This window comes from Berghia stephanieae, chromosome 15, assembly GCF_034508935.2.
Source record: "Berghia stephanieae isolate SIO BIC M18660-M18661 chromosome 15, UCSD_Bste_1.3, whole genome shotgun sequence".
In the NCBI taxonomy this organism is placed as follows: Eukaryota; Metazoa; Mollusca; class Gastropoda; order Nudibranchia; family Aeolidiidae; genus Berghia; species Berghia stephanieae.
In genome coordinates this window covers 12,197,059-12,214,332 of record NC_088374.1, presented here as the reverse complement: position 1 = coordinate 12,214,332, position 17,274 = coordinate 12,197,059, and the positions used below count along the sequence as shown (strand labels likewise).

The following is a 17,274-nucleotide window of genomic DNA, read 5'->3' as shown; positions in this document are numbered from 1 at the left end:
TTTTATATAGCAGGACTTACCATTTGGAAATCGCTTCCGTTGTCAGTAAGGCTCACCGGCAGCGTAGAAAATTTTAAGAAAAATCTGAAGACTCATCTTTTCCAGAAATGTTTATCCTAGGCATTTTCTTCTTGATTAGTTAAGTCCACGTTTTAATTTTTGATTCCATTTTGTTGAATGTCAAATTCGTTTTTTAAAACTTGCATAGTTAGTGTGTGATACTGTTGTGTGTGTCTGTTTGGCTTGGTGTGAGTATATATATATATATATATATATATATATATATATATATATATATATATATATATATATATATATATATATATATATATATATATATATATATATATACAAGGGCTCTTTCATAATTAACTGAAAAATGCCTGTAAAATCCGCGTTTTTTATGCTATCAACAAAATTCTTGCACGTTTTCATACCTTGACTCGTCCTTCATTTCTCTACGTAACAGCCAAGTCTGTCGACACACTTCTGCCAACGCCGCACCATGGAATAGATACCCTCTCGGAAGAAATTTCCGTCAAGGTTTTGTAGCCATTTCCGCACATGGTCAACAAGCTCTTCATCGACATCAAAGCGCTTTCCTGCCAGCTCACGTTTCAGTGGCCCAAAGAGGTGATAATCAGATGGTGCGAGGTCTGGACTGTGTGGTGGGTGTGTCAAAATCTCCCATCCATATTTCTCTAGCCAACCTTGCGTCACTCGTGCTGTGTGGGGTGTAGCGTTGTCGTGTTGCAAAATGACCCGTTGGTCAACTGTCCTGGGCGCTTTCTGCGAATGGCCTCCCTAAGCTTGTCAAGAGTTTGGCAATACCTTGCAGCATTGATTGTTTCTCCAGGTTGTAAGGTTTCGAACAGAATAACACCACGACTGTCCCAGAAAACAGTTCCCATTATTTTCTTTGCTGACCGCATGACTTTGAATTTCTTCGCGACAGGTGAGGATGGATGTTTCCATGTCATCAAATCTTGCTTTGTTTCTGGGGTGCAATGGTGCAACCAAGTCTCATCACCGGTGACTATGCTGTCAAGAAAAGTCACATCGTACACTAGAAAGTCTCCGCCGGCGTTGGCAGTATGCCCGTGAACCCTGCGTGAGCTCTTGCTTCTTCTCAAAAGTTCCCTGCAGATGTCCAATCTTTGTTCTTTATGATTGTCTGTCAATTGCTTAGGAACCCATCTTGCGCTGACTTTTCTATAGCCAAGTTCATCAAATACAATTCTATGGGCAGAAGTTTCCGAAATTTCAAGAGTGCTTGCGATTTCATGAAGTTTCAACCTCCTGTCTTGACGAATAAGCTCATCAACTCGCTTCACATTGTCTTCTGACGTCGCAGTTATCGCGCGCCCTCTCCCTTCCCTGTCTGTCAAGTTGGAATGGCCGACTTCAAACAAATTACACCAGTGATAGACTTGTGTACGGCTTATAACATGCTCACCATATACACTCTGAAGTTCTTTATGAATTTCGGTAGGATTCAGACTTTTGGCGTTCAAAAAACGTATGACAGCTCTGATTTCCTCCTTTGACCAAGTTTCAAGGTGGGCCGCCATCTTTAAAATCGTCTAGAAATTCATTGTGCAAAATGATGCACTTCATAATTTCTGGGAATATCCGTAAGGAAATAAGGAATATCATGTCGTTTACAGAATTAAAAAATCTCCACTGGTTGCTGAGCAATGGGCATTTTTCGGTTATTTCTGAAAGAGCCCTCGTATATATATATATATAGCCAATTCGCCTGCTGCCCCCACCCCAATATATATATATATATATATATATATATATATATATAATATATATAATATATATATATATATGGGGTGGGGGCAGCAGGCGAATTGGCTGATTGGTTAAGGCATTGCACTTTCACAGGGAAGGTCCTGGGTAAGAGCCCCGCTTCAGGCACTTCTTTCCGTGTTTGGTATTTTGTTCAGTTATGAAGTTATTATATTAATTTTGTTCATTACTTAGTCCAGTGACAAAAATATTATAGCCTGGTGTATAATGTAATTACAATGACTTGAATATGTGTTAGTTTTAAATTTTGGTTTCCCAATAGCTAAGTTGGTGGAGCACTCGCTTCACACGTACAGGGACTGAGATCGATTCCGGATGCAGTTAGGAGTTTTTCTGACACCCCCCCCCCCCCCCCCCCCCCCCGCCCCACCCATTCCACCTAGCAGTGTTTGGGTAGCAGGTTAGTTCTTTGCGATATACTAGCGATATATCAAAAGGATAGCAGGATATTGCTATTATCTGTTTCACTCTATAGAAACCGGGATAAAATCCCACTCCATGGCTCTGAAGGACTACCTTTTTTTTAAATTAGATTGACTGGCTGAAGGTGGTACAGAAAGTGTTCGCTCCCCTCAATATCAAGATCAAGAAGTCACAAGGGGTGAATGTGTTTTATCCAACCTACCTTAAACAATTAAATAATGTGTTGAAAACAGCTGACAAGAGGTAAGTTGCAATTAACCTATAAATAACAAGAAATAACAAACTTAAACAAACAAAATTATCCACAAAACTTGACCAAAGCGTTCTACAGATGGCCCCTGACCAACAGTAACATGAAACGAGACATGTTGCCAGTGAGACGATATTACAAGTTTTTCTCTCGAACAAAGACAACGCTGTTGATGACCAGGTACTCGTTTTGCATCCGATTATGGGGAGAGAATGTAAGTAAACGCTTTTCCAAGGACTGAACTGTGCGCTGAGGGAAACAACACACAAACATGTGACGTTTGTCCGGTCACTGACATCTAGAAAAAAATATATTTAAAAAAAATGCTAAAAGATCAAAGAGCCTGAAAAATAGAAAGATGTTTGTGTGTGAATGTGTGTGTGTGTGTGTGTATGTGTGTGTGTCTTTTCAAGAGAATGATAAAAAAAGGAGAAAGAGGGAGAGACAAAGAACTAATGAAAGAAGAGAGAGAAAGAGAGAAAGAGAGAGAGAGAGAGAGAGAGGGGGGGGGGGGGGGGGTGACCTTAACTCCATATTACAATACTTTCTCTATATCATCTTCCTATTTACTGGCGGAAAATCACTTTCATTTGTCAATAATAATACCGTTAAATCTTGTTAAACAAATAATTAATAATTAACAAAACTATTACCATCTACATAAAACAATGTCCACTTAACATTCTCAAAGCGCTTTACGAAGGGTCCATAACCAACCGTAAAACTTAACATGTCGAACGAAACACGACGCTGTTAGGCTACGTTACAATTTGTTCCTGGCTAGGACAAGGCTGTAAATAGACAGCTGCTCATTTTATAAACTTTATAAGCGTGTACTACATGACACTGAGAATTGCAGGGGCATTCAAGAAGTGGAACCATTTGATTCTACCAATTCATTGCTTGAAACGCCTATAACGCCCCAAGAAATAAGTTAAGCCATGCAAAAGCTCAATAACAACAGATCGCCAGGTCTAGATGGTGTTAGAGCAGAAGAACTAAAATGTCTTGACGACGAAGGAATGCAAATAGCTGATATGTATAATAAGACAAAACAAGTTCTCAATCTTGGAAGTGGAAAACTTATTCTGCTAAACAAACCAAATAAAATGAAGGCCCTTTAGAAAATTTACGACCAATCGTTTTATTATCCACGCTTAGAAACGTTTTAAGCACAATCACGCTCAACAGAATTAGAGAAAAGGTAAAGGAATATCTTTCGCTTTCGCAAAGTGGGTTTAGAAGAGATAGAAGCACTGCAGACATAGTATGGGCCCATCGATGACTGAAAGCCAGAACGGAGAAATATAAGGAAGGATTTACTGTTCTTGGAATCGATATGAGTTCAGCTTTCGACACTATATGCAGAACCAAATTGTTATCAATCCTTGACTCATTCTTGGACAAACATCACGTAAAGCTCATAAGCTACATATTATCAAATACTACATTACAATTTGAATCCCGCAGAGAATTCACAACAATATCAACCTCAATTGGATCCCCTCAAGGTGACAGCTTGAGTCCAATTCTATTCACGATATACCTTGAATCGGCTATGAAAGATCTAAGACCAAAATATTACCACCAATGAAGAAGATCACTCGTGAATATACGCAGTTTGATCAACGAAAATGAAGATATCAGAAAACGAAAGCAGCTGGCCACCAATGCATTCAACCAATTCCAAAATGTATGAAATAAAAATAACATAATCAGTGAGAATAAACAAATACAGATTTACGAGGCACTAATTATTCCAAAATTGACATATAATAAAATTCTCTATTGTCTTCTAGCACTTTTCTACTCACTTCATCTCTTGTTGTTACCAAGATAAGTGCCTGCTCCACTCACTTTTCTGAATTAAAAATTCACCCCATATATCGGAGCATACTCAATGTCTCAATTGTTTCTATGTTATATGTTTGTGTTGAGAATATTGGCTATTAAGCTTAATTGCTGGTCTGCTAACTTTGCGGTGGTTGTGTGCTGGACCCGCGGTCTCCAGTAGTCGGTGAGAGAGAGAGAGAGAGAGAGCTCTAGTAATGAATGACCTGAGTTTGATACTAATTTTTCTGGGCTCGTGGATAGCTCATGCAGTAGAGTCACGCTGTCACCAGTCAGGCGGAGTTGTCGTACCAATAAGGTCGCAGGTTCAAACCCTATCACCGCCGCAAAAAGTTTTTATTCTCTATTGTCTTCTGGCACTTTTCTACTCACTTCATCTCTTGTCATATAATTGTAAAACCTGGGTCCCCACAAAAAAAAAGAACAATTACGTCGCGTAATCGGAATCTATTGGCCAGAGACAATTACAAATACTGATCTCTATGACAAAACCAGGGTCCAACACCTGAGTACAATAATAAAAGAACAGCGATGGAGGCTATTTGGTCACATCTTACGTCTAGAAGATAACATCCCAGCCCAAACTGAAATGACAGAATATTTCCTTAGGGAGACCACCAACATCAGAAGTAACTACCCTGAACCAGGACCTCTCTACATATCAGAAATTTATGGATTCAGATGAGGCTGAATTAATCCCTGAAGAACTAAGAAATACTGCAGTGCCCTCCGTAATAAAGTCACAACAAGATCTTGACAGCCTCAAAACTCTGGCCCAGGACCGTGACGAATGGAAACAATTAACAACTTGTGGAAGGAGAGAGCAGCTATACTTATCGACCATGACTGAATCACACAATTCTCAGCAAGCATCATTCGGACTGCGAAGCTTACTACTATTACTACTACTCATTTTACAGCTGAGTGCGGTGAGAGAATGTGAGTAAAGAGTGTTTTTCAAGGATGCAACTATGCGCCGATCTGAGCGGGATTCGAACACCACAGGAACATCCGATCCGAAGGCGTCATACCAATTGACCACAATGCCTCACATAATTATTCTCGTCTTATTCATATTATTTACTTTTGTTTCACAGGACGGTCCAAAATCTATTGTCATTCTTTCACGCTATGAATATTATAAAATACTCTAGCACTAGACTGCGACAACATTTAGCCAAACTGGAAGGGGTACGTATTTTTCTTAGCTAGTTCTGTCGATTTGCGTGATTGCCCGATCGCCCAGCATTTTTCGCCTGATCCACAGAATGTGCAACAATCCATCGTGACTTATTAATGCTACTACTATCACCATCATTACCATCCAGACTTCTATATCTACGACCACTACTTCTCCCTCGATTTTTGTGCATTCCCACAAATAGTGCTGCGCAGCAGATCGATCGATCACGCAAATCGACAGACAGAACGAGGATAACGTTATCATCTCTAATTCATTACGATCACTATCGTGAAAATGTTTCTGCTTGAAGCTCGATGGAAAAAAAAAATAACGATAAGTATTGAATTGTAACCTTCAATTTATTAAACGAAGACATATACTGTGGACGTTTCGGATGTCCTATTTATCAATGAAACACGATAAATAAAAGACTAAGAAAGAATAAGATATGTGTGAATAGCTTCGGTAAGGTGAATGAAGGGGAAACTCGAAACGTATCTCTCTTCGTCTAAGAAATTGAAGTTTGCAAGTCAATACTTATCGTTATATTTTCTTACGAGCACTGTAGCATTTAAATAATATAGTTACTTCTCTCATCTTTGTTTTCGTGACGCGGCCTCTGCTGTGTGTGTGTGTGTGTGCGTGTGTGTGTCTATGTATGTGGTTGTTTGTATTGGATTCTGCATTCATTTTGTCTTAAATCAAATATATAAGCCATTGTACTAGCATACATCAGATTAGTCAATATTATGCCATTGTAACGGACCCAGAAACTGTATAATATAATTCGATAAATGTGTCTTCTTCCTCTTCTTATTCAGCAACACGTAACATCTTGAACGTGACATGATGCCTGTTTGGCAATATTATATATTCCGACAAAGACAACGCTTTTAAAGATCAGGTACTCATTTTACACATGAGTGCGTTGAGAGAATGCGAGTAAAGAGCCTTTTCCAAGGACTAAACTTTGCCCCGAGCAAAGCTCGAACCCAGGACCTTCCTATCCAAATGCGAGTGTTATACCGCAAGACCACATAGAAGAACAAGTTTACTAAATCAGCATTTTTTTGGGGAAATATTTAATGCTCTCAACGATAATAAGTGAATGTTTTGGACTTTATTCCTCTTCATCAAAACTAGCTCATCAAACTTCAGCAGGGATTTAAATATTTCTATAATATGAACATAAATGCATTGTGTTTGGTACATTGGTAGTCAAGAATTATCAAACCAAATTTAGATCTGGAGCCAAATGGTCGTTATTAGTGCGGCGCGGTCCTTGGCAAGCTTAAGGACCACGGTCCTACGGTCCTTGGGAAATGAAGACCGCAAGGACCGGTCTCTAGACCGGTCCGTTCATTCTTGAACCGTTAAAGACCGCTACACGATGAAAACCGTGGCCTACAGGAGTAAAACACACGGAGTAGTCACACTCATTTCAAATTGTAACCTAATTAGAGAAGAGGGGTGATGCCTTCTTTATTTGCTCACCGTACTTCATTGTTACTTCGATAATTTAATAAAATTTGAAATTTATCCCCATTAACGGAGATAATGGCATCGCCCAAGGCGTTGATCGAGTTGTTCGTGGCGTTGATACACACACGCAACTCCTACCCCCCTCCCCCCCCCCCCCCCCCCCCCCCACACACACACACACACATTAGAGGGCAGCGAGCATTGAAGAGTAAGAGAGAGACGTGAAGTTATAATAAGAGGGGGTGGATGAGGTGATAAGAGGGGTCGATGGTGACTTTTCGCCAGATCTAACAAACTCAGCTACCCATTCATTGCTGAGTAGACAGGGATTCAGAAAAAAATCGACTGCACCGGGATCGATCTCTGGCCCTTTGCGTATAAAGAGAGTGCTCTATCAACTGAGCTATCGGGGTCCCCAAATATTCTATTGGACCTTTTAAAAATGCAGACGTTAAAACTGGTTTTTTTGGACGGAAGAAACTAATGAAACTCATATTACTTGATTAGTTAAAACACCAAACGAAATTTTAATATTATTGTATTATTTTAAATGACAACAATGCGATAGAAAGGAGTGGCGACAAGAGATGGACAAAAGAAAACAAAAAATCAGACTTGCAACTTGCTAGGTTCGACACACACACACACACACACACACACACACACACACACACACACACACATCTTTAGTAGTCACATACATTTCAAACAATAACCCATTAGAGAAGAGGGGTCATGCCTTCATCATAGATCATTGTCATTGCGATCATTATGGTGTAGTAAATTTTGAAATTTACCCCGTATAATGGAATCGTCCAAGGCGTGCGCCTCCTGTTCCCCCATCTCACACACGAAAGGGCGGTTTGCGGAGTGGAGGGAGGTGGTCGTCTGCCTCTATGGTCGTCTGTGTCGTTTAGTGTATGGCAAAGGGGGGTGGGTGCGATTAATTAAGTGGGATGGGTGGTGATTGGTGGAAGATAGGCAAAGGACCGAGGCAACGAATCGCTGGGGAAGTAGTATGGCGCGAGACCGTTGAAAGGTGATAAGAAGTGAGGACCGCCGGCGGTCTTCCTCTTTGGGACTGGACCACGGTTCACAGCTAAAAGACCGTGGGACCGGTCCTCGGTCCGGTCCTCAGCGCGGCACTAGTCGTTATCATCTATGATAGACTTTTATCAAAATGGACATACTTTTTCAAGCTTCTAGACGTGGTCTTTTGACCTGCTATAGTTCACTAGGAGATTATATTTTTCCATTATCACTCTTTCGTTAATACCAGCTATAACCATTTACACTTCTCATTATATACGCGGGTGGTTGGATGGGAGCATCACCCTTGAATCATATACCTATGATGTTGGCATGGGTGTACGATCCGATAGTGATGTCGTTTCTTCTTCTCTTTACTAGCCTATCCTGCTTCTTTGGTTTGTGATTGTATTTTTGACAGGGGATATTTTTTTTCCTGTAAATCCTCTGCCTGTTTGTTCTTGGTTATTTATAATTTAGCTTATGATATCTTTAGGTTATGATTTTGATTTACATTTGTACTATTTTTGTTAGATTGCTTGTTTTTTTGTTTCAGCGGTCTCTCATATAACCTCAATTGTGTTGGAAGAGACCTAAAGCAACAAACAAACAAAACTTCTCATTATGATTACTTGGTAGAGTTTGAGTAGATAATGGGACGCCACACATCCTTGGCGGGCACCGCATCGCTGTTATGAGGATTGTATCAAAGCGTGTTTAGCCACCCAGTAACTATTCGAATAGCCAAAAGAATTCCATGAACTGTTTGATTAATACAAGGAAACGTCGTTTCCATTGTCAGTAATTCGTTTTTGGCAAATTGGAAACATCCTTCTCATAGAAACACACATTTGTGCAAATTCCAGTCTTCGGCCTCTTGATCTTTGGGTATTCGCTTTCAAATAATAATAAATACATAATAAATAAATAATGAAATTATAAAGCACCTAAACATCCACATTAATCTAAGGAACAACTATTTCATGAAAAATAATCCTTACGGAAGAAATATCAGTCTTCAGAAATTTACTGAAAGATGATACATTTTCACAGGACTTTGTCCGAGGACTGAGTTTGTTCCATTGGAGTGGAATAATGGATAGAAAGGCTTTTTAAAAAAAACAAAAGTGGATTTTTAGGTGGTAACCTTTAGAAGTTGTGGCTGAGATGATCTTAAATTTCGAAATGGTTCAACTTTTTAAATTATTGCCAATCCATCTTGACATCTAATCAACTGAGATGTGCAAGGCAACCCTATGATGCCTCAGGATGCGTTATCAAGGGGCTGCCGAATATATCCACCTCCAGTCGGATAATGTCAAATTTTGCCATTGATAAATTAGTGTTCCTATTTATGTTTGTCTACTTAAAAAATATTCATTGTTTTTTTAGACAGCAAAAATTGATGTGAATGAAAGATGTACAAAACTCGTAGAAAATCTCTACAATGTTGGAATGGCGAAATTGATGGCAAGGACTCGATACACAGATAAAGTCAAGACTTTTGTAAGTGTTTGCATTTCCATCATAATACCCAAAGAACTTTTTAATAGAACAAAAATCAAAATACCAACCCCGCCCCCGCGCCCAAATTACAAAATATATCGAAAATAACAAAACACATAAGAAGAATGACAAGTAAAGCAACATAAATAGAGCGAAAATAAGAAATAAAAAAACAACCCCAGAATGAATGAGTTAATGTCACCCGTGACTGATATAGATAGTGTGCACTTGGTTAAGAAACTCATAACATTGCCATCCGGAAATATAACTTACCAACACATAAATCTATGTGTAAACTTGACCGTTTATAGTCTGGGTTATAATGTTTTGTGAGAGTTACTCATAAACATGGATGGCAGAAAACAATAACAAAGACCTGAGTGACGTCAACTTCATTCTATCTATACCATCATCTACTATATGAAATCACTGATCTATACCGATACAGAAAACTTCAAGAGTTGAAAAAGGGTTCTAAAATAGCAGTTAGATCAGGTCATGTCAAATTGGTAAACATCCTCTCACTCGTGTTCATTTCTAATATAATTTAAATTTGCAATTTTTTTCTTGCAGCTTCTACACGGCGTCTAAACTGCACTATAAATCTGACCGTTTAGTTTCCCGCTGTTCCGAGCGCCGACGCAACCTCACCCGACAGGTAACCGGGGTCAACAGCGGTCAGCCGATATCAATTCCCAGAACGTAGATTTGACGTGCATTGGGTGATACCAATGGATGATTTCTGTACCAATTAACCTCACGATCTTCGTGACGATGCAATTACACCCAAATGCAAAGAATTCTCGCAGACCTCCTCTTTCCATCAGTCCAACTTTTATTTCAATACCTCCAGTACTTATTCCACAAGCCGTGATTCAAATTCACCTATTTTTCTATAACATTTAAATAAAATTACTTGTAATTACCTCAGGATTATAAAAAAACGTTGCAATAAACTTCCAATTTTTTTTGGTGTGATTCACAAGGCACAAGTTTTACTACGAAATGAGGTAAGTTTCATTTACTCTTCAGTTTTCATTATTTTGTAACGATTATTTTTCCGCGGTAGGTCAGGTAATAATGATATTACTTCTTTAGCCTTGTTATTGAAACGTAATATTTCGCTGCGGTTTTATTGTTAATTAGATTTTTTTTTCTTTTTTTTTTCAATGATGAGTTAATTTGATTTTTAAATTGCATAATTTCAATTATCTTGCTAATGTTTAATTTTAAATGACATTGTGTGTTGGGCCTCAACTTAGCTCAACTGCTAGAGCATTAGACTTACGTGTAAATGATCCAAGTTCAATTTCAAAATATGTTAGAATTTTCCTGCTCCCCCTTCTTTCACCAAATTGGGTGAATATGGTTTTCTTGTTCCAAATTTTATGTACGATGTTATGTATACATGGATATGAGAAGTAACACAGAGTGTTTTAAAACTCATTTTAGTCGTTTATTCACTATATCATTTCTTACATCACTCAGTCAATTTTGAATGTTCTCTTACAGCATGGCGGGTGGTTGGATGGGAGCATCACCCTTGAATCATATACCTATGATGTTCGCATGGGTGTACGATCCGATAGTGATGTCGTTTCTTCTTCTCTTTACTAGCCTATCCTGCTTCTTTGGTTTGTGATTGTATTTTTGACAGGGGATATTTTTTTTTCTGTAAATCTTCTGCCTGTTTGTTCTTGGTTATTTATAACTTAGCTTATGATATCTTTAGGTTATGATTTTGATTTACATTTGTACTATTTTTGTTAGATTGCTTGTTTTTTTGTTTCAGCGGTCTCTCATATAACCTCAATTGTGTTGGAAGAGACCTAAAGCAACAAACAAACAAAAAAATCTTACAGCATGGACCACACAATTGCAAGTCATAACCAAGCAGTGAATTCATTATGTAGGACATGTGGTATGATTTGTTTAACACAGAAAGAGAAACGTGCCCGCAAGAAACCATTTAAATGTTCAAATTATTCTAATGACATTCTTTTAGTTTATGGGACTGACACGGCATTGGACAAGCAAGGAACACACTCAGAATTTATGTGTAAAAAATGTTACACGGCTATGGGAAATGTGAAAAGAAGGAACAGTTCAGCAGCTCTTAGAACGGTTAGAGGAAAGTTTGAAAAATCCAAGGGCATTTGGTGTGCTTATGATAATTGTAGTCCTTGTTCAGTGTGTAAGCAACATAAAATACAGAGTATGGGATTCCTTGGAAATAGCAGCAATTTACATTCCAGTTTCCTTCAAACAACTAGCATTACATCTAACGCCATCCCAAACACTTCCTCAATAAATTCACCAACAGCCGACGAAACCTTAAACACATCGTCATTACAACACGTGCAAACTGAAATCACACAGATAGGTAATATAGCATGCACGAGTTTAGATAGCGCACACACAAACCAATCAGCACATCAAGTATCAAACCACTCTCTATTATCATCTCAGTCAACATGTACATCAACACAGATCACAGACCAAATCTTTCCATCTACCCCTATTGCTACATCAACACCAGCAAAAAGGAAACAAAAAACAGACAGCACAACATCACCGATGATAAAGAAATGGACAACCGTTAGCGACATATTGAATAGGTCACACAGTACACCATTATCTAATGATGAGGAAAAACTGACAACAAAATTAATAAAAAGAAAGCTCTACAGCCAAGCAAATGAAGGTGTAGTTAGTTGTAAAACTGGAGGACAGCCCTTTCTTCTACACAGAATAGTGAAACAGAGACGCATTTCATCAAAAGCTAGCAACACAACAAAACGTAAACGTAAGCACATCATACAGAATATTAGACACAACATGACAGGCTTTACACAGCAAGACTCCGACGTACAAATTGCATCAGAATTAAGCTCAATACCAATACAAAGAAGACAACAAATAATCACACAGTCAGCGACAAAACAGAAACTCACAATTAATAAAGAAAAGATCTTAGTCATGAAGGAGGCACTAGGACTGAGTTGGCGTCAGGCAAGAGTATTATCCCGTCACCTTAGAGATGTTGGGATTTCCGTTGATAACGAGAACGCTGTTAGGGACCTAGGAAAAAGTATAGCATCTGATTTCACACAAGTGAGAATGAAAGAGTTTAGTTTGAGTGACACGTCTGATGGCCAGGTACCATTCGGGAAAATTGACAAACTTGTCAACTTTGTGGATAACCTGTTAGATGGATATGATGCAAATGGTGCATTGGCATGGCATGATAACACGATACCAGAAAATGAAATTTGGCTTAAACTTGGAGGAGACCACGGGAAGAATTCAATGAAAATGACATTACAGATACAAATCTAGAACGACCCAATTCACAGAAAAACACTAGTGTAATAGCAATGGCAGCTATACGGGACACACACAGCAACATTGACAGATTTTTAGATGAAATTAAAGAAGACGTTAGACAGCTCATGGTCCATTGTTGGCGAGGAAAATCAATTAAAGTTTTTCTAAATGGAGACTACGATTTCCTCTGTAAGATATATGGCATTTCAGGACCACAAGGCACATTTCCATGCATCTTTTGTTTGATGCCTAGAAGATATATGAACACAGATAACAGCACATCATCATTTGAACAACGAACCCTTGACATATTACACAGGGATCACAACCCTTTCATATCACAACACAAAGGTGACAAGAAGCAAGCATCTCAACATCACAACTCTATTCACGCACCCCTACTAGACATCCAACTGGACCAAGTCTCTCCTCCATATTTACACATACTTTTAGGGATAGTTCTCAAGCACCACAAACTGTTAGAAGACGCCGCCCACTCTCTCGATAGACGCATTGCTACACAGCCAGACACATATCTTACAAGTTTAGGGAAACTAGTAAAATCCTTTGGCAGTTCTTGGAAGGAATATCTAGAGATACAAGAAAAAATAGAAGAATTCCAGGGCTGCCTTGTTTTTGCAGAGACAAATAACGACAGAGTAGAATATAATAACAAACTCCAAAACGCAGAGGAGAGACTTTCAAATCTCATGCACGAGCCACTCACCCTCAGGGATGGTCCTATTGCCTCTGAATTGGACAGAATACTTAACCAGCACCGCATTACACCACAGGCTTACCACAGCAGGTCATTCATTGGCAACCACTGCCACAAATATTTACAAGAAAAAGTCTACACACAACTCACACTTACAATTATCCAACAAACAAAGAACTGCACCCACGACCCACTCATCATTGACGACGCATGCAGTATTGGATTAATTTTCGACAATATAAACAAGGCCTATAGTCATGTGCACAACTTTATTTCACACACAAAACCGATCAAAGCAGACACAATCCAATATATTCAAAGCGCAATAAAACATTACATGGATACATACAGAAAATATTTTCCAAACAAAATAATCCCAAAACAACACCTCCTTGAGTACCACTGCATACCACACATCACTCAATATAAGTTTGGACTTGGACTTCTTGGAGAACAAGGCACAGAGAGCTGTCACCAAACAACAGCAAAATTGGAAAAAAGAGCATCCGGCATTATCAATGATATGGATAAAATGCGATTTGTCATCAACGCAATGCAGTTAAAGACCAGCCCCAAACTACACTGACGAGTTTGAATGCTCGTAGCGGATATATTTTTGTTGAGGACTACTATGTTTTTTGTGAGTAGAAGTATTTACATCTTGTCTTTATAATACTTAAAATTCAGACAAATCTATAGCAACGTTTTTTTTTTCTCTAATTTTTTAATGTAGCACCCACTATATTCTTTGTGTAATTTGTTACCGTTCTTTGATAACTTATATTGAGAAATCTAGTAATACTATGAAAAAATAAAAAACACACAGTAAAAGTAGAAAATATAAACTTTTATACCAAGTAGCGATATTTCAACTCATTCAATATGGTTGTCTGACAGACAATAAAACAAAACATTGTTAAATTGAGCGAAACGGCAATCCCCGTTAGGTAAATTCCTCTCGGTGATTGACCGCTCACCGTGACCGGGTCAGCAGGTGTCAGGAACGGGGTACCGTCTCAACTAAACTGTTATCGTTATGTACGCTGTGTCTAACATAAGTTGGGTGATTACTTATAAACAACTTACAATACTCTATTGCAATGGTGGGGTAGCGGTGCTCAGAGGTACGGTCTTTGCGTCTCACCTATAAAGGATCGAGTTTGACAACTCACTTAGTTATGTGGCCTTGAGCAAGTCACCCTGCCCTTGCTCATTTTGCGGCGATGCACCGCAGCTGACGCCTGAGTTATTCCAGTCTTTCCCTGGAATAGGCCTTATAGACAAATATTCCCTTGGGGATGAATAAAGGGACATTTTAAAATGTATTTATTTACTGACTTTATATTACAAACACTTGGAGCTCATAAGTTTCTTGTCCCTATATTAATATTGTCGCGTCGATATAGGAGAGTGGCATGTAGGAGTGAGTAGACAAATAAAAAATGTTTTTAAGTTTAAAGAAATAGGTAGTAGAAGTAGTGGTAGATTGATGGCATGTTATAAAGGGATAGGTAGGTTCAGAAGGTAAGTATAAATCCCCGTTAAAGCAGAAGTACCTTAATATAAATCAACAGAATTGCCTCACACACTAACAAGTTAACGCATAATTAGCCAAAATAATAATAGTGCTTTTTTAATTAATTAAAATTAGGCTATGGGTATTTAATATCATCCCGTATTGTACACTATTCATTTTTGTGTAGGGGAAAGCTTATCTGGTTGGACATGACTGGTGGCGGAGTTAAGGTTTCTTCTGGTTAGTTCGTGAGGGAGCCTTTTCCATTCCAGTTGTCTCAGTGGATCGCTTGTTAGATTCAATTCTGTAGCAACTTGTAACCAAATAGACATATACTCGGACCGCGGATGAATGCTTGGTCGGTACTCTGAGCTGTGAAAATACCGGAGCAAATCTTTGACTAGTTGCAACATTTTTATGTTCCTTATGAGTAGTGATGTCGTAAGGGATTTCAATTAATACCCCACTGATCTAAATATTAGTCAGTAATTTAATTAACGGGATACAAGAAAGGTAGAGTGATGGGGAAAGATATGTAACAATGAAAGCATAATAATCAATACATATAAATACTGTATTAGCGATAGCACATTTGTAAATGTAATTCGTGTAATGTAATTCATTCATTTGGAAGACATAGATACATATACAATAATATATACATATATAAATATATAGATACAGAGATTTAAATATTTTGTCATAATAACATGAATTATAAATTACTGTTAATAAAAAGAGTTATCGATTTCTGTTATTTTAGGTTGCGTCTACTGACGACCAGGCAAAACACAATATCAATTATTACTCACTACACCTACTACTACTAGTTTTAAATAGCATTGATTAATAATAACACAATGTAAGTCCACCACCATAAGATGGATATATTTATTCCATACCCATGTTCACAGAATGTTTCTCACTAAGTAGAATTTCGAGTTCCCACTAGAGGATGTGAGTGATAGGAATGATGGAATGGGAAAGGGGCCTGCCATAGCCCGGTCTTTGTTTATACATATAGACTTATCGCGGGAGTTAGTGAATCACAGGAACCAATGATGTTCCAGGATTGGGCAGTTCCAGGATTTTTACGGGTGGTTTTCTCGAGACCAATCATATTCCGCGTACGTCATTGTGGTTAATTATGTCTTTTATTATGCCTGTTGATCACAGGCGTCAACACCACATGGCTCTCTCGCCTATCGACTGGATGCTAATTAATATAGCGTCAATGTCGTAGCTATAGCAGATGGCCTTTTAATCGTGCAAAGGGCAATACCAATAATACCTATGGGCGATGCTGTTAGAAATATGTATTGAGTTAGTTACAATCCTGGGAAAGTTAAGAAGGATTTGAAATTGATCACTACAAATATTATAGTCTGGGACGTTACTCTTTGCATCGTTTTGAGATCACAGTGGGCAACAAGTTCTTACTTACAAGTCGCAGCAGGAAACAAAATTGTGATGTAATAAAACTGAGAGGGAAACAGTCAAATTTATAGATAGGACGAAGTTGACGTCACTCAGGTCTTTGTTATTGTTTTTTTTACCATGCATGTCTATGAGTAATTCTCACTAAACTGTATAAACAAGACTATGGTTACACATAGTTGTGTGTATTTGTCCGTTATACTTCCGGATAGCAATGTTGTTAGTTTCCAAGCCAAGGACATACTATCTATAATGTTAGATCTCGGAGGTTATATTTTTTCCATTGCAAATAATCGTTCTGTAATGGACTTATAATATTATTTTTATTTTGAATATATCTTGTAAACATTTGAGTGTGTTACTCTTAGTGTAAACCCTTATTTGGATGAGACTTTGAGGTGATTTCAATCCAAACACATTTATGGCACGCATGCCCTTGGAATCTACTGTTCCCTATTTTAACAATATTCCCATTCGCCTTCCTTTTTCTTGCCGCTGAAATGACCTGAATGATGTTAAAGCCTTAAAAAACAACAATAACAAAACAAAAAAAATACAAAATACAAAATGTCCTGTCCGATCAACTTTATATCCAGTCTCCGGTATTGGCTTCTTCCAGACATAAAATAACCTACCAGTCTGGTCCATTGGCTCAATGGTAAGGCGTCTCGTGACGATGATGGAGGAAGTATCTGATCTTGACCTTGGGTAAGCTACTTTACAAACATTATTAA

At 38.3% G+C, this 17,274-nt stretch overlaps 1 protein-coding gene across 3 annotated transcripts in view; it reads left to right on the top strand.

Annotated features, from left to right (window-relative positions):
* LOC144960311 (neprilysin-like) overlaps nucleotides 1–17,274 on the top strand; it is a 115,933-nt gene that overhangs the window by 50,073 nt on the left and 48,586 nt on the right. For all 3 annotated transcript variants that reach the window (XM_078893367.1, XM_078893368.1, XM_078893366.1), the window contains 3 exons: nucleotides 2,351–2,484; nucleotides 5,440–5,533; nucleotides 9,429–9,542. In XM_078893367.1, the coding sequence (XP_078749493.1) occupies nucleotides 2,351–2,484; nucleotides 5,440–5,533; nucleotides 9,429–9,542 (342 nt within the window). The remainder of the gene's footprint in view (nucleotides 1–2,350; nucleotides 2,485–5,439; nucleotides 5,534–9,428; nucleotides 9,543–17,274) is intronic.